Source organism: Mustela nigripes, chromosome 10 (assembly GCF_022355385.1).
Source record: "Mustela nigripes isolate SB6536 chromosome 10, MUSNIG.SB6536, whole genome shotgun sequence".
Lineage (NCBI taxonomy): Eukaryota > Metazoa > Chordata > Mammalia > Carnivora > Mustelidae > Mustela > Mustela nigripes.
In genome coordinates, this window is record NC_081566.1 from 13,108,509 (window position 1) to 13,126,090 (window position 17,582).

Consider the following 17,582-nt stretch of genomic DNA (forward strand, 5'->3'; position numbering starts at 1 on the left):
GGGGGGGGCGGTGACCTGGAGATTCAAAACCAAGACTTAATTTGAATGAAACAAGACCAGTAAAAGAAAGAGGAGTTAAGATGATAATAAAAACAAACAACTAGGGTTGTAGACTTCTCTATCGTAAATTACCCTTCTCTTGCATTGTTTTGTGGAGGCTGGTCTGGCTGTTTGTTTACCCTACGCCCTAAATTGAATTTCCCCACAATCACAGGACTCAACCACAAATCTGGCTTGGATGTATTAAAATGTAAACTGGTTAAAGATTTCTGTAGGCATTTCGGTGAGAGGAAAAAAAAGAGGGGGAGGGGTACATCACATGTTCTCCATCTCCTTGTTTCAATTTATGATGGTGCAATTTATTCCAGAACAATAGATAAGTAGATATAATAGATGCGTAGAAAATCCCAAATAGTTTTCATTTAAATGTATAAACGTTCTTCCTTCTGGTCTTGCAGCGTTCTAGGGGTTGTGCCGACACGCCCGGGGTTTACCTGCCCGCGCGTCTGCAGGAGGGTGGGGTGGGGGGTGTGGGGCTGGGTGCGAGGGGGTGTGGGCGTGGGGGTGGAGGGTGGGGCCAGGGGAGCCGTTACCTGGGCGAAAAGTAAAGCAAAAACAACCGCCCCACGCTTCTCGCGCGACGCAGCTGGAAAGCCGCTCAGGTGCAGGGCTACCTCCTCGAGGATCCGGTGTGGAATCCCTGGGCTCCCAGACCCGCTGGAGGCGGGGGAGGGGGCTTGCGAGACTACCCTCCGAGTTGTCTGAGGCCGGAACCTTGGCGAGGGAGTGTTCTGGATGAGGTTCGGACTTTGGGGGCAGGAAGGCGGGTGTGGGGAACCTGCAGTTTCACATGCAGCTCTGAGGGTCTCTGCCCCCCAGGCGGTTGGGCAATCGGAGAGGCTGGGGAAAGGACAGATATTCCCAGGTGTGTGTAAGTGGGAGTGGAGGAGGTGGGGACGACCCCTCCATCACCGCCGACTGTAGGGGTGCAGGTGCCGGTGTGGGGCTGCTGGAGGGGGCCCGGGCTCCAGGACCCTTCTAGTTCTTACTTCAAGTTACCAAACTATGACCTTCGATCGCCTCTCCCAAGAGCCAGGTGAAAGCAGGGGTTTTTGCCCCTAACCGTGCCCCCAATACCCCACAGGCGCGCGTGGTCCACCCCACCCCGCCCCGGGCAGGTTCGAAACTTCGCGAGCCACACTCGCGTCCACGTATATTCGTCCTTGGCAGTTGAGAAGGTCCCTGGTTCTGCCACTCTCGAAGCGGAGACAGCTGGGGTCGAGGAATCGGAACCCGGAAATCGTTAAGGTTCAAATCCAGTTCTGTTGAAGCCCCAACGAGTATCTGGAGCCTTAGGACCCAACCTTTCCTGACAGCCGGGCTGGAGGGGCGAAGGGACTTCGGCTACGGGGCCTCATTTCGGCTGCGGTGAGTGCGCCCCGACTCCCCGCCGTCTTGCCCCAACCAGTTCCGCTCTGGGAGCAGAAAAACGCGTGAAAGGCGAAGATGGGTTTTCCCTAAACGTAGCCTAAGAGGGTGGCGACCCCCCTCTGCCTGGCCCGCAGGGATCAAAGCACCTTCTCTTTCCTCCTCGTCCCGGCCGCTCGGTTTCAACCCCACTCTTAGCGCCCAAGTTGCCACTAATTTTTCAGCTCCTCTCCTCTTTCCATGTTCTGCTCGTTTCACTAAGAAACTGCCCGTCAATTTCAAACGCTATGTGGTTGTTAAAAAATCCTAATCGGCACGGTTCTACCACCTGCCCCGGCCTCGGGGACCCGCTCCCCGCCCGCCCGGAGACGGTTCCGCGTATGCGCTCCTGCGGGGTGTGCCCGGGCGGCGGGCTAGGGCGCACGGTGCCGACCGAGCGCTGCCCTCCGCGACTGGGTTAACGCGCGGACTTCTCGCGGGCCAAGCGGCGGAGGTCAGCCCCGGCGGGTAACTGTGTGGGTTCACGCAGGGGTCTTTTGGGCGCACCTCTCCCACAGCGGGGGCTACCGCTTCTGACCCTACCCTGTCCCCCAACTTGGGAAGGCGGCGTCTGGGGGAGGGGGGAAAGGGGCCCAGAAAATGACCACGCATTTTAGAGAAAGGTCGTGCCCGCTTCCCAGCCTCACCTAGTTTGGGTTGCGGCCAGGCCCCGCCCCTCCATCTCCCCCCAGTCCTCCAATCTAGCGGAGGGAGAGATGCCAGCACAGTGGAGTCATGCCGCTGGCTTGGGCACCATTGGCTCATGGCTGGAACACGCAGCGGCGAGTACGCACATCTGGCGGCCCGCCCGGACGGCTCCGGTCCTGATATGGAGAGAGAGGGCGGGCGGGTGTGCGTCCGAGAACCAGACGCCGGGAGAGTTTGTCGCGGCCGGCTCCTCCCCGAGCTTGCATCACCAGTCCCCCTCCTCCCTTCCCCCTTTGGCCCCTCCTCCATCCCTCCTCCCAGCCTAGCCTAGTTCGGCTGGTTCTCGGGGGAAGCTATTAATAGCATTACGTCAGCCTGGGACTCGTAACCAGGAGTAAGCTGGCTCGCCGCCAGCCCGAGGGCTATAAAAGGGGTGATGCAACGCGCTTTGAGCCACAGTCGCACGCAGCGAGGCGCGCAGTGCCCAGCGCTCTCCCGGCGCCGCCGCCCGAACCCGAGCACACCCGCCCGCCAGTCCGCGCGCCGGCGGTGCGTCCTCGGAGCTCGCCCCTCTGCCCCGCAGACAGCCTGCCCGACCCCGCCCCGACCCCGCCCGCCCTCTGGACCCTGGCCGCCCTGCGTGGAGACCGGAGGTGAGCGCTGGAACCGAGTGAGTGAGCGCGGCGAGGGTGGCCCGCTTTCATTCCCTTTGCGCCTCTCTAATAACCAGTCCCGCGACCCCTGCGCCCGTCCCCGATCCGCGCCTCCAGCCTCTGGCTGCGAAAGAACTCTGGCCGAACTTCTCCCATGCAAGGCTGCTCCTCGGCGCTTCGGAAAGTTTCTCCCAAAGAACTTTCTCTTTTGACTTGGGGCGCGAGGGGTTCCCAATGACGGAGAGGGCGGGCTCCGGCTCCTCCGCGGGCTTCGGAGCCCCGTTCCTCTCCGCCTTCGACGCTCGCTTATCTCGCCTGGGGCTGGCGTGGGGAGGTGGGTGCGCGGGGGTGGCCGAGGCTGTCCAGCTCGCTGTCCCACTCATCCTTCGCTTCGTGCCCGGCACCGCCGTTCCCGAGCCCAGCCTTTCCGGGCCCCGCGGAGAGGCACCGAGGCCGGCTGCCGGCGGAAGGGCTGCCTCAGGAGCGGGACCGAATGAATGGGAAAGGGACGGTCGTGCCGGGGTCGCGGGCGCGGCCGCTGGGGGTCGCCTTGGGCACCCTGGAGCGCTGGGCGGCGGGACCGCGCCAGAGCCTGGAGCGAAAAGTTAGTTGGCATAAGTTTAGAGGTGGCGGGCGTTCGCGTTGCTGCCCAGGGGTGGAAGGCGGTGAGGCTTCCCGGCACAGGCTGGTGTCCAGCCCCTGAGCGGGAGACTTCTGGTCCCAAGGCTCTCACTCGCTTTGCTCTCGTACCTGTGACTCTTCCTCTGGCAGGTCTGCGGGTTTCTCTGCGTTTCGCACCTTGGAGGAAGCAAGGGTGAGAAGCCCGCGCAGATAGTTGAGAGAATGCCTTCGTGGTCTAGTGGCCGGGACCCTGAGAGCTTACACTGCGCTTCTTGTCTTTGAGTCTCAGTTTCCCCAGCTGAGAGAAGTGGGCGCCCAGGGCCCAGTGCTGGCTCCCTCGGCCTGTTTGGAAGTACCAAGTGGTGGTTGGAACTATGACCATTAAGGTCCTCTCTGGCAGAAGTTTTTCAGATTCCAGGGCGATGTCACTAAAAGAAAGGGGACCCATGAAGAGCCTTGAATGACTTGGGGGATGGTGGGTCTCTGTCTAATGTCACTGACCAGCTTTGGAGGCAGTGAGGGGGAGGAGACTTCTCTATGGGTCATGTCTTCCCTTCCTAAGGTTCTTTCCATTGCATTGGTTCTCCTCTGATCCCCCACACCCCATTTTCATGTCATCTGCTTACTTACTTTCCTCCTAACCATTTTCTTTTCCTGAATTTTATTACCCAGATCACATTTACCTCCTTGTAAATAAGGGTGTTGCTAAACCCTTGATGAAGGGGACTGGGCGGTGGTGGGGGGGGGGGGGGGGGGGGGGGGGGGGGGGGGGGGGGGGGGGTGGGGGGTGATGAGGGATAGAAAATTCTGGTAGTCTCCCCCAATGCACCTGTTTCATTGTGGGTGACAGTCCCATTTGTTGCGGGAGCTCCCCATCTTTTTTTTTTTTTTTAAGAGTTTATTTATTTATTTGACAGAGATCACAAGTAGGCAGAGAGGAGGAAGCAGGCTCTCTGCTGAGCAGAGAGCCCGATGGATATGGGGCTGATCCCAGGACCCTGGGACCATGACTTGAGTTGAAGGCAGAGGCTTTAGCCCACTGAGCCACCCAGGCGCCCTGGAGCTCCCCATCTTTAAATGAAGGAGAAGTTGTTATTACTACCCTTCTTATTTTGTATTTAGTATTTGGTATAGACTAATTCTACGACATATAGACTCTCGCCTTGAGGATATCCTGGACAAAGACTGGAGTAGCAGAGAGGTTTGTGGTTGTTACCATCTGGGTGGTTTCAGGGACAGTGTGACAGGTCACACTCCAGGCTGACGGTGTGGATAGGGTAGAGCACCCCAGCACCTGTGTGGCAGCTGTTGGAGCCTTCCCATCCTTTCTGTCTTAACCCCACCCCTCTCTGTATCCCTCTTGGCTCTTTCTCTCCATTGTTCTCATTCTTCAGTACTCCCTCCCTGTTTCAGTGGTGTCAAAGCTGCCTCTGTTGTGGGTACCAGGTTACTAAGATTGCTGACCGCTTGTCTGCCTGGCCTGTGGCTCTATTCTCCATTTGCCTTATTGGTTGGTCCTATCGGTTTGGATCTCTATTGGTGATGAAGCAAAAGGAGCAGTGGGTGAGTGGTCAACAGCTTGGTGAGGGCCGGGCCACTCACAGCTCTATGGCCTTGGGCAAGTCACCACCTTCCTGGATCTCATGTTAATTGCAAAATGAAGATTTGACCTCCGTGCCTCTAATACCAGGCATTCCACCCCATTATGTAGAGCTCATGATTTCTGTTTTCACTTGGCTGAGCATGGAACAGGGTCAACGGTTGGAAGTGTCACCCAGCCTAGGGAGGAGGAAGTACATAGCCAGGACACCAGAGAAACTAGAAATGGTTTCATGTGTGAGAACTGGTTATTTCTCAAGTACGTGAGAGCAGTGGAAACAAGCTTTTACCAGCAAATAAATAGTGGGGTAGATTGGGATCTCAGGGTCAACCAAAGTGCAAAAGAAGAAAAAAGTGACCTGGATTTCATTAGCTTCCAGTTAATCCCTGGTTAATGGGGCTAACATGCATTGACAACAGCATTTTGAGTTCCCCTGAAATGGGAAAAGTGGAATCACAGTAGTAATGGCCATCCAGTGTGTATATAAATCAGCCTTTGTGACTCTTGTATCATCTTCTTGACCATCTCGTGAGGAAATGGGGGCAGGCGGTATTGGCCTCATTTTACAGATGAGGAGACTGAGACCCAGAAAGTGTGGGTGGCTTATCAGTGATAAAAGCCCAGTGATCAGGCACAGTGATGGGCCTATTCAATTTTTAGATAGGCTGGGAGAAAGACCAAGATAGGAAGTTTGTGAAAGACCCGTATCGGCTTCCTATACTGTGAGATGTTTTACGAACAGCACTTGTTGCGGGGAGATGAAAATTAGAAGTGAAAATTCAGCGTAGTTGTAGCTGCTAGGAAATAAAATCTGGGAGTTGAATTTCCAGTTAAAGAAATGCACGAGTAAAGTTTCACTTTCTTGAAAATGATGAAACTGCCAAAGATATGACATGGTTTCTGATTGAAGATAATGAAGCAAAAGTAAAATGGAGGTTCTTTGTAGCAAGTCTGGACAGTTTTAAGATCAATGTAGAAAGCCAACTCAGAAAATCCCCAAAGAGATTTTTTTGTCCTTCAATGAGGGGGAATGTTGGTAGGTCTCGACTTCCAGAAAGTTGTCTGAAGCTTTAACTTCATTTTCCTCATAGAGGTACAGCCTGAGCCTGGGCTGAATCAGACCTTAAGAGAATGAGTCAAGGGGTAACTAGAAAGTAGTATCTCAAGAAATTAAGCTGTAGCAGAATGCAGAGAAAGCTCAGATCTCTACAAATGTAACTGATTTCCTTTCTGCAAGGCTTTGTTAAAGCATTTTTACAATCCGTTTCCACCCCCCAAGTAAGCCCACCCATTGCTTTTCATGAAAACATTCCATACCACTGACATTCTTGTTACTTTCATCGGGATGGTTGACTTTAAACTAAAAAAGGAAAAAACCAGTCCCAAACAGCAGACCCCAAGCCCCGTGAGATAATTAATAAACTTAGCTGGGGGGTGAAATAGAACTACACTCAAATTCAGACTACCGAAGTGGAGGAGCGCCATCCGGTCATCCAAACAAAGGCCCTCCAGTGGTAGCTCTGAATTCCATCCCAGAACTACAGGGTTTTTAATCAAGTTGGTTAAGGGAGGGAAAACATGAATGCACAGGAGAATCCTAAGCCTCAGGGCTTCAGGAGGCTGTTTCTCAGAGCTGATCACCGGCCAGAGAAGGACCCTCCCCTCATCCTGCCATGATGCAATTAAACTGATAGAGGAGCCTGGGATCTAGCTCACGACACAGGGCTTTGGGAAGAAAATGACAGCTGTTTCCCAGACTTCTCTGAACAGTCAGTGGTGGCACTGATGGCCTGGCATTCTTGCCTCCATCAGTGTTTTTCAGATCGTAAGGGGGAGTCCGTTCAGAGGTCAGGGTGATCTCTTCCGAAGTGTTTGAGATCACGGAGAATGACCAGCCACCCTGCCAGCGGGACCCTGCCTAGCATCTGTCACAGAGCCGGCCCCTGGGCTGGAGGGACCCGGGGGGGGCCTCCCCGTTGTTTTGTATTTCCCAGGGCACGTTCATGTATTACTTTCTCAACTCCTTGCACAACTCTGGAAAAATGGGGTGATTGGTCATTAGCCTTCTTTTATGGAGGAGAAAACAGGCATTGGGAGATGTGATGATGCGTAAGTGGGCCTCAAATCTGGGATCATCTGACCCCAGTCTAAGGATTGTATGGACCAAAGACCCACTTAGGGCTCTGGAAATGGAACCAGAGTGTGCGGGCTGACACAGAAAGACCAGCCGTCCGTCGCACGGAGTGCATTCTCCCCCTGGCTCCCTGCTTCTGCTTGCTTCTCCTCTCCGCCGCTTCTGTAACAGGACCACCACCCGCCCGTGCCAGCCCTCACCCCGCCAGAAAGGTTTGCTCTGGCTTTTTTGGTTTTTGCCATGTAAATAGTGTTTTATATTCTATAAGTTCAGGGTGTGAATTCTGGGGTCAGACCTAATGCAAGTCCTGATGCTGCTCATACCGACTCTGTGAATTTGAACAAGGTGTTCAGCTGGTCTAAACCTCAGTTACCTGATCCGCAAAAGGGGGCTAGGACCTAATGCGCGGGGTTCTCATGAGAGTTACATGAGATCATGCAGGTGAGGTTTCTAGTGTCAAGGAGACACTCGTTAAATGTTAGTCACACGCCAAAGGGCTACTACTAGACTGGGCCAGTGACTGCACAGGGCCAGATTGAGAAGGACACTCCAGGGGACAGTGTGCCTAGACTGTCCCCACATACCTGGACAACTGACTGCAGGGATAAGGGGCACGGCTGCTGCTGGAAGGAGGGCCCAGCGGGCTGAGATTTGTGGGGGGGCTCTTCAGATTGGAACTGTGGGCCTCTTACGACTTCCTCCCTTCCCTTTCCTTCCGTTGCGCCTTTCGGCTCCCTGGGCCACCGAGTGACAGAGGTAGATGAGAGCTCAGAGACCGGTTAATTTGACCCTGTCTTTCCCCCTTTCATGTACTCAGTGGGGCAGTCTGCGGGGGACAGCAGACCTTGGGAGCAGCCGGTGCCAGGTGCTGGGCCAGCTCTGGGCACAGCAACGGTAGAGACACCCAGTCCCCATGCCACAGGCACTCTCAGCCATCGGCCAGATGAAGACTGAGACTCGGTCTAGGTCACGCTGCCCCTCAGTGCTGGAGCGGGTCCCAGGTTCCCTTCGATCCCCAGCCCCAGCCTTTGCAGACACCACGGGGCTGAACACCACCCCCCCGGGAGAGGCCCAAATTCTTGGTTCCTTGCTTTGCTTCTCTCTGAGGTCTTTTGCTTCAGCGTTCTTAACCTTAAGAAGGGGCTACTGGGGGCGCCGGGGTGGCTCAGTGGGTTAAACCACTTCCTTCAGCTCTCGTCATGGTCTCAGAGTCCTGGGATCGAACCCCATGTTGGGCTCTCTGCTTGGCGAAGAGCCTGCTTCCCCCTCTGTCTCTCCCTGCCTCTCCACCTACTTGTGATCTCTCTCTATAAGATAAATAAATAAAATCTTTAAAAAAAAAAAAAAAAAAGAAGGGGCTACTGGTCCCTTGTGACGTGACTCTCCCACCCCAGCCCCAGGCCCTGCCATACTGGGCTGAAGAAACACACGTGCTGGCTGCGGTTGCTGTCCTCATTCTCACTGACTTGGATCAAAATTGTTGAGGAAGAAGCTTCAGAGGTTAATTCGCTAAATCCAAGGGTCCCCAGGCCGTCATTCTTACTTCCATTCATGGACAGACAGAGTTGGCTTCGCTTCAAATACCTTCCAAGCTTCTTTTCAAAACGGAGACTGAAAGTGGGGTTACATAAGAGTCTCACTGTTGGGTTTTTTGTTTTGTTTTGTTTTGTTTTTTTCTTTAAATGCTCTTCCTCTTTCAGGACTGTTTGAGGCTACATTTGCGTATATGCGCACCAGCCAAAACTAACACCTTCTTGAACTCAGAGTAGCCTGAAATGCCACCCTTTATACATTTCAAGGAGGCATTTTATGCACATCACTGAGCTTTGTGCTTTAAGAACCTGTTTTCCTCAGGAGGAGGCATAAAATGAAAACAACACAGAAGCCCAAAGGGAGTGCGGCGGATATGGGGAGACTTGGTCCTGCGCCCCAAATCCCTGAAGTAGTTTGGGTCTCCATATTTCTTTCAGCAAGATGATGCTTCAACACCCAGGCCAGGTCTCTGCCTCGGAAGTCAGTGCATCTGCCATCGTCCCCTGCCTGTCCCCTCCTGGGTCACTGGTGTTTGAGGATTTTGCTAACCTGACACCCTTTGTCAAGGAAGAGCTGAGGTTCGCCATCCAGAACAAGCACCTCTGTCACCGGATGTCCTCTGCACTGGAGTCGGTCACGGTCAGCGGCAGACCCCTTGAGATGGCAGTCACGAAAACCGAGGTAGGTTCCCAGCGTTCTCTCTGGTTCTTTCCGCACTTTTCCACTGTACAGCCCCCAGGCTGGGCGTGCTCCAGGCAGGGGCTGCTCAGAGTGTGGTGACGGTGTTCATCACCGCGAGGACCCCAGCAGCCAGCCTGGGGAGCCAGGACCAGCCAGCTGTGCTCACAGCCCCGGTAACAGCTTCTGCTCCCAGGGCGCCTCTGTCTCCAACACTTGCACGCTTCCCTGTCGGGCGCGCTTCCATAAGACGCCTGGAGTAACAGGCGTGGTGAGAAGTCTGAGAGCTGGTTGCTGGCCGTGCGGTGGTGGCTCGAGGACCTCAGAGGGGAGGTCTTTGTGGGCTACTTTGTGGGCCTTTCCCTCGTGGATAAGAGACGGGATTATATCAGGCTTACTCATCTGCCATGACCACTGTCTTTGGTCAAGGGGTAGCAGAACTGGCCAAGAAAGAACTGAGTTTAAAAGGAAGTTGGTTCTGCATCTTTATGATTCTATAAAAGGGTGTGGTGGTAACAGTGACTCCTGCATAGGATTGATCTAAGGCTTCAACGACATGGCGTTTGCTGGGGGTCTCGCTGGTGGGCAGCACTCGGTGACTGGCCACGGGGCTCCACATGACACTTTATCCATAAGCCATCATTAGAGGCATCACCTGTGCTCCGTTAACCTCAGGATGTCATCATCGCCTTGTCTGCTACTGGACAGTGCAAGGTGGGCCATAGGGCACACACGGAATTTTTAAAAAATTCTCTAAATACCTTGAGATAACAGGATGTAATGGGAAGTAGTAGGCTCCCCATAGAAGAAAGAAAAGCATTTTGCAAGGGTATTTGGAGAGTTCTTTAGAGGAAGAAGCAGATGTCCAATACAGAGGACAGCCAGTGACAGAATATCTCCTGCTCTGAGGCCGTACCCCTTAAAGCACCCAGCTTATCTGCTGACTGTGTTTACTAGGTGACCTTCTGATTTTAGCTCAGTATAACAAGGAGGGAGGTGCTTCTGATGGGAAGAGAATGCACCAACTAAGTCGTTGAAAATTCAGGTCCCCTTGTTTGCTATAATTCTCACCTGTGAAACCGATGGGCATGCATGTGTTTGGGCAGCAGGACCCTGTTCTGCCAGGTCCCAGTCACCTCTGGGAAGGCAACAAGGTAGAATGAGGCAGTGCATCCCAGAGAGGACACAGGACAGGGAGCCAAAAGTCTGGGTTTACACCTGAGCTTTGTTGCCTGCTGATTTAGTGACCATGAACTAGTGATACCTGGGTCTCCCCGAATGCACTGCTGCTGGTCCCTCTGTCCCTCATTTCCATGTCAGGACAGTCAGGAGATTGAACCGAATGGCTCTTTAAAGCCTTTTCTATCTCTGACAGTGTATGATTCTGAGATTTGCTCTACTTTCAAATACTTCCTCATATGAGAAAACCCTGAGTCCTCTCCCACTACCCCCAAACACCTGTAGGGTTGTGTAGAGAGCACCACCATTGCTGAGTTCTTGATGAGGAACAGTGAGTAACTAAGGCTTACGTAGCACTGACTGTAAGCTAAGCTCTGTAAAAAGCATTTGAATTTTATATATATATTCCTCCCCACACCATTAGATTGATAAGATTATTGATCGTATTTTACAAGTGAGGGAAACTGAGGCTCAGAGGAGGATGGTAAGTTGCCCAGGGTGTCACAGCTGATAAGTGGTGAAGCTGGGATTCAGAGCCAGTTTAGTTTAAACTCAGATGTCTGCCTGTGCGGTCCTGGGGTCCAGAATGTAAAAAATAAAACTGTCCCTTGCCCTGCTTTCCCCTCGGGCTTTGTTTCTCTAAATCATGAGGACTTCCATCTCTGTGCAGCTAACTCAGTGTCGTCAAAGCCAAAGGACTAGTAATCAGATGGGTCTGAGGTGACTACAGTGCCCCAGGATTTCTCTGATTTGAGGTGTGGCTCCCTGGGGAGCCCTTACCTACTGTCCGGGGCAGCGACAGGTGACACAACAAGGTCTGACGTTAGCTGCCTAGACCATCACCCACTCAAGCCCACCGTGAGTACTTCATCCCGGGCAGTCTCAGGCTTCTAAGCCAAGCCCTGCGGCTGAACTTTGTGGGTTTCCCATCAGTCACGATCAGAGCCAACCTCCAGAGAGGGCCAGATCCTAAAGCGGGACAGGATTTTGTTCTCTGAGGAGCCCCACGGCTGCCTCAGGGTGGGGCGCAGAGGAAGAGGTTGGTAGGTCTTTGCTGGCTGAGTCACTGGTTGGATCCTGGTCACCGTCCACAGGTGGCACCAAGGCCCAGGCCGATAATGCCACTTTGTTTGGGGAATATGCTTGGGTTCCTCTTTTCCGGGAGCTTCACGGGCTTCTCTGGAATTCCTGAAGGAGGTGCTTTCATGCTCTGAGTGAAGACAGAGGTGAATGGGGTGCCCTGGGTCTCAAATCAAAGAAGAGGCAGGAGAGAAAAGGTGGACGGCTAGCCAATGTTCCTGACGTCATTCCTAGATCCAGGGGAAAGGAAACGAAACAGAATCTGTTTTCTGCTCCAGGGGATTACAGTCATTACTGATAGATTTCAATTTGAATATCCCACTCATTTCAGAATCCAAATGTATTTTTCAGATAAACTGAATTTTAACTGACTAGTATGGTCAGTGTAATTTTTTTTTAAGATTTTATTTATTTATTTGACAGAGAGAGAGATCACAAGCAGGCAGAGAGTCAGGCAGAGAGAAAGGGGGAAGCAGGCTCCCTGCCGAGCAGAGAGCCCGATGTGGGGCTCGATCCCAGGACCCTGAGATCATGACCTGGCCGAAGGCAGCGGCTTAATCCACTGAGCCACCCAGGTGCTCCTGTCAATGTAATTATTTTAAACTATTTTTAAAAAATTTTATTTATTTGACAGACAGAGATCACAAGTAGGCAGAGAGTCAGGCAGAGAGAAACAGGGAAGCAGGCTCCCCGCTGAGCAGAGAGCTCAATGCGGGGCTCGATCTCTGGACTCTGAGATCATGACCTGAGCTGAAGGCAGCGGCTTAACCCATGGGGCCACCCAGGCGCCCTTGTATTGTCAATGTAATTGTAACCAGCAGTTTTCGATTTGCAGTCTTCCTTTGCGAGTACATGTGGAGAGGTTTCATGCAGGACTTGACTTCTTCAGTCCTCCTCTCATGGAGGCTGTCCTGGTTTGCCATTTTTGTTGCAGTGAAAGGCACCGTATTTAAGATGGGTTGCAATTTCTGCCTCCCATGAAGCATGCGGTCTCTTGAATTTTATAGGTAGCTCCTGAAGAAGATGAAAGGAAAAAGAGGCGTCGGGAAAGAAACAAGATAGCAGCTGCCAAGTGCCGGAACAAGAAGAAGGAGAAGACAGAGTGCCTGCAGAAAGTGAGTCCTCCCTGCCGTGCCTGCAGTCGGGGCGGGGCGGGGCGGGGCGGGGCGGGGCGGGGCGGGGCGGGGCGGCAGGCGGTTGATCCTGGGTTCCAGCCCCTAGGCCGGCTGTGTGCTGAGCGGGGAGTCGGCTTGAGGATTCTCTCCCTTTGCCTCTCACCCCACTTCCTCTCTCTCTCTCTAAAATAAACAAGTAAATCTTGAAGAAAGAAACAGAGAGAGAGAGTTGTCCCTGCCTCACCCCTCCTCGTGCTCGTGCCTGCCCCCCACCAACCTCATTTGCCATCGCAAGGGGAGTCAGAAAGGCCCCTGCCCAGAAGGATGTGTAGATGGTAGTGAGAAGCCAGTTGCTGCAAGAGGGGGACAAAGCTGTTAGCACCTCCAAGGGGATTCTGGGTGTAGAAGAAGCAGGTGTGTGAATTAAAAACCACAGCTTGTCTGCTGCCCAGATTCCCGGCAGGCTTGGCCCGTCCACACATGTCTGGCCCCTTCCAGGCTGCAGGATCTGTCAGCCCAGTCAAAGGAAGCCTCCCTCACCCGTTTTACCAAGAGAAGGAAGCTGCCAGCTCTCATTGGCTCAGTATGAAAAGCCTTTAATTAATCTCTTCAAACAAGTTATTTCCTTAATCTGCAAGCAGTGGTTACACTCTTTTTTTCCTCTGCGTGCTTCTGTGTTCTTAACTCCCTCCCTTCTCAGCTCATCCTGCGGCCCGTCCGAGGTCCCTCCTGCATTCTGACAGCTCCCCTTCTGCAGGGAGAAGCTCAGGCAGGAAGAGCATCTTCAGGCAGGCGGGGTGGGCCCTGGCACAGTCCTTCCCATGCCTTTGTCCCCTCCCCCGAGTGTAGACAGGCCAGGGCAGAGTGTCCACCGGGGGTCTGCAGGTCCCCAGGGGTTCTGGTGATGGCTTCAGGGAGGCAGTGAAAATGGAGACATTTTGTGTGCTGCCTTGTACATTTCTTTTGGGGAGATGAACTTCTCACTGAAATTAGCGACTCGGGAAAGACTAAGCACCACGAGTGTGCATTTCTCGGGGCCCTCTTGGGTCCAGGAGGGCTGCGCATGGGCTCTTGGACTGACACAAAGGAGTTATCTGAGCCCTTGGTTCATTGCCATGAGAGTCACAACCTGCAGTTAACTGTGAGTGGAAACTCGAGGGCGTCTCTGAAGAAGCCTCCCAAGTTCAAAGGCTTCCCCAGGATCTGGATTCTTCCAGACCTAATGCTGCTGTCCCAGCTTTGTGACGACACTGTCCCTGGGGAGCCCACCGCACTCCCTCCCTGAGGGCCGTTCCCAGCCTGATGAACCCTGATGGCAGTGACCTCCCGCACTCCGAGGCCAGCCTTTCTGTACTGGAACCTTGGCTCCATCCCTAACACTTATGTTGCTTTTCCCCCAGGAGTCGGAGAAGCTGGAGAGTGTGAACGCTGAACTGAAGGCCCAGATCGAGGAGCTCAAGAACGAAAAGCAGCATCTGATATACATGCTCAACCTTCACCGGCCCACGTGCATTGTCCGGGCTCAGAACGGGAGGACTCCAGAAGATGAGAGAAACCTTTTTATCCAACAGATAAAAGAAGGAACATTGCAGAGCTAAGCCATCGTGGTATGGGGGCAACTGGGGAGTCCTCATTGAAACCTTCTATATCCCGAACCCTGAAGCCATTGGAGATCTGACTTCCTGTGCCCCTCTCGCATCCCAGCTGTGAAGAACCATCGAGGTGGAAGAGCTCTGGGTAACTCAGCTGGGCCTTCCCTCTCTGCGCCAGAGTGGACACTGGACCAGGATGAGGGCATCTTTTTCTCTCAATGCCAGGATTTAAGCCTTAACATGTTGGCTATTCTTGGATGCTGCAGAGGGGCCCCAGTTAGGGTCCTGCCCATCTTCTGCCTGGATTGTACCAAGACCAGGACTCTCAGCATTAGAACTCATGCTGAAGAAGTGTCTGGAGCTTGGGTGGATGGAGTGGGGCCACGTCCTGCACTGCCACTGCCTCAGCCACACACAGGGGACACGGAGTGAGAATGACATTTAGCAATGTTGTACAATGGCCAGGGTTGTGCTTTCTAGCAAACCTGCTATCAGGCACCGGAATTACTGTGTGCGAGGCATCGCTGTGTCCAAGCTAGGCATTGTGCTCTCCTGGTGTTTGTTGCACACAACACCGGTGTGATTTTCCTCGGATCTGGTTTCTGAGAGTTTGGGGGGTGATCACCACAAGGCAGTGTCTTACAGAATGTTGAGGTGGCCAGAAGAGCTTGTCCACCCCGGGAGAAGAGAATTCTGCTGGCGAGCTGGGCAACTTCACATCACTAGAGAAGGCCCCCTTTCCTTCGGCATCAGGGTATTGATGCAAAACTCATGGGCGTGACTGCAGGTCCTCTGTCGCAAACTCAGTTCTAATGTCACAGGAAGAAAGCAGGAAGTCCGACTTCCAAAGGGCTAGGACTCTCCACTCGGTGACTTAGGTCAGGAGTTGTTTCTAGGCCAGAAGAGCCAAAGAATATTCCATTTTCCTTCTCTCGCGGTTCACAACCACATTCAGTGGAGACACATTTGAAACCTGTGATGCCGAGGCTTTAGCATTGTTGTATGTTAGTGGCATTGTTTGTCATGAGGATGTTTGTAGAAATCTGGCCCAAAGCATTGAGAGCTGTGAGAGGTCATTCACACTGGCCACAGGACTCTGGCTACTATCTGTTTAAATTCTGATGTTTCTGTGAAATCCTCAGAGTGTTTAATCCTACTCAATAGTACATTACAATTTTCTGTAAGAGAAAATATTACTTATTTATCCTAGTATTCCTAACCTGTTGATATAATAAATATTGGAACCAAGACGTGGTAAACTTAAGTGTTGTGCTGGTTTCTGTTCTTGTTCAATGGGTTTGTGGGTGAACGTGAGTCATTTCCCCACCTCCCACTCCTCCATTGTGGGCAGAGGGGCGTTCTGCTTAAAATTCTCCCAGGAGGGGTGCCTGGGTGGCTCAGTGAGTTAAAGCCTCTGCCTTCGGCTCAAAGGGTCATGATCCCAGGGTCCTGGGATCGAGCCCTGCATAGCAGGGAGCCTGCTTCCTCCTCCCTCTCTCTCTGCCTGCCTCTGTGCCTAATTGTGATCTCTGTCTGCCAAATAAATAAATAAAATCTTAAAAAAAAGAATTCTCCCAGGAGTCATCCTTTGCTCCTTGAGGAGCCTGTTAGGGTCCGTGATCAAAGGAACGAGACTGACACAAAATGAAAATCAAACAAAGCTTTATTTCGTGCCAAGCATCAAAAATCAAACTGACTGGTAGGGGCCATCTCTTACAAAGAGATGACGATGACCCCAACAAGGTCACTCCCAAGAAGGCCGCTCCCAAGGAGGCTGCTCTGGACGAGGCTGCTCCGCAGACGAGGCCACTCTGGACGAGGCCGCTCTGCAGATGAGGCCCCTCCCTGGTCGGAGGCGCTCCCAAGAAGAGGCCGCTCTGGATGAGGCTGCTCTGCAGACAAGGCCGCTGCTGACGAGGTCGCTCCCCTGACAGGGCCGCTCCCCGGACAGGGCTGCTCCCAAGAAGAGGCCACTCTGGACGAGGCTGCTCCCTGGGTGAGGCTACTCCTGACGGCGAAGAGGCGACGACGACAGCGATGATGACAAGGAGGACAACAACCCCGATGACACAGACTCTGCTCTCCATGACGCCACTCTGGGACAAGGCTGCTCCCCAGAGGAGGCCACCACACTGGACGGGGCCGCTAGACAGCTTCGGACGAGGCCGCTGGACGATGACGAGGCCGCGCACCGATGAGGCTGCTCCCCAGAATGACACCGCTCCAGCGAGGCCCCTCACAGCAGGGCTGCGGCTCAGAGCAACAAGGCCCCTCGCGGCTCAGGGTGGCAAGGCCACTCGCAGCTCGGTGCAGCAAGGCCGCTGGGAACCGCAAGGCTGTTTTCGGGGGGACTGCAACTCGGTGGTAGCAAGGCCCCTGGCGGCTAAGGCCGCTGGCGGCTCTCACGGCTCTGACAGAGCTGTTGGCTCTGACAGCTCAGTTCTTACATAGACCTCTGCTGGCTCTGACAGCTCTGGCAGGTCCCCTATTGTTCCCTCTCCTCAGCCTCCCAAACAAACTTTTATAGGGAGGGGTTGTTGAGCCCGGCCCACACACAGGTGGCCAATGGGATTTAAACTCACCTCAGTAAATATATGCACACCCCACTGATTGGATGTCTTCACCTGGCCTGGCCCACCCCTGTATCTAGGCTTTGCAAGTAAGTTCCTCTGGGAGGGGCAGGGTCAATCTAAGTTCACTACATAGGGTCAATCTAAGTTTACTGCAACAAAATGGCCCCCTCTGGCCAACCAGGCTCTTACAAGCCCCAGGGTGAAATAGTTGACTTTAAAATCTGTTCCTCAGTTGGTGGCTTCTGATACCCAGTTTCTCACTGACAAACCCCAGAACACGGCGCCAACCAAGTATATCCCTTTGACCAACTGTTTGGTGTTAGCATAGAGTTTTGAAATAATATCTGAATTGCCAAATATCACAAATGGGTCCCTTTGCATGTACAGACGCCTACAGTGTAGACCCGTTGTTAAGCTCAACACCCTACCTTCTGCCGCAGTACATTTCTGAAAGTAGTCACTCGACTACACCCATTATGTCCAAATATGTATCTGACTGCTATATGTGTTTCAAACACAAGGAAAGAATGGAGGAAGACAGGGAGAGAATCATTTTAGATGGGCTAGGTGTGCTAATTCAAAAAAAAAAAAAAAAGTACTCTGCCGAGTTTTCTGGAATCTCCAGAATAGGATTCCTTAGGTCTGAAAAGAACCAGGCACCATTGCTCTTTGCCTGCACACAAAGGTATCCGTACCAGGCTAGAAATAG

The 17,582-nt window shown here is 53.2% G+C and overlaps 1 protein-coding gene across 4 annotated transcripts; it reads left to right on the forward strand.

Moving 5' to 3' along the window:
* Window positions 1-633: 633 nt before the first annotated feature.
* ATF3 (activating transcription factor 3) lies at window positions 634-15,564 on the forward strand. Of its 4 annotated transcripts, XM_059412635.1 has the most exons (5): window positions 635-800; window positions 1,231-1,428; window positions 9,094-9,337; window positions 12,601-12,708; window positions 14,109-15,564. In XM_059412635.1, exons 3-5 carry the CDS (start codon window positions 9,098-9,100, stop codon window positions 14,304-14,306), a joined length of 546 nt encoding a protein of 181 aa, XP_059268618.1. In that variant the 5' UTR covers window positions 635-800; window positions 1,231-1,428; window positions 9,094-9,097; the 3' UTR covers window positions 14,307-15,564. The 4 variants fall into 4 exon arrangements, with proteins under 4 accessions (XP_059268615.1, XP_059268618.1, XP_059268617.1 ...); XM_059412632.1 differs by lacking the exon at window positions 1,231-1,428 and having other exon boundaries at window positions 634-800; XM_059412634.1 differs by lacking the exons at window positions 635-800; window positions 1,231-1,428 and adding an exon at window positions 2,556-2,785.
* The last annotated feature ends 2,018 nt before the right edge of the window (window positions 15,565-17,582 follow it).

Coding starts and splice junctions, on each gene's coding strand:
- ATF3 (XM_059412632.1), top strand. Junction 9,338..12,600: donor TGGCAGTCACGAAAACCGAG/GTAGGTTCCCAG, acceptor TGAATTTTATAG/GTAGCTCCTGAAGAAGATGA. Junction 12,709..14,108: donor AGACAGAGTGCCTGCAGAAA/GTGAGTCCTCCC, acceptor CTTTTCCCCCAG/GAGTCGGAGAAGCTGGAGAG.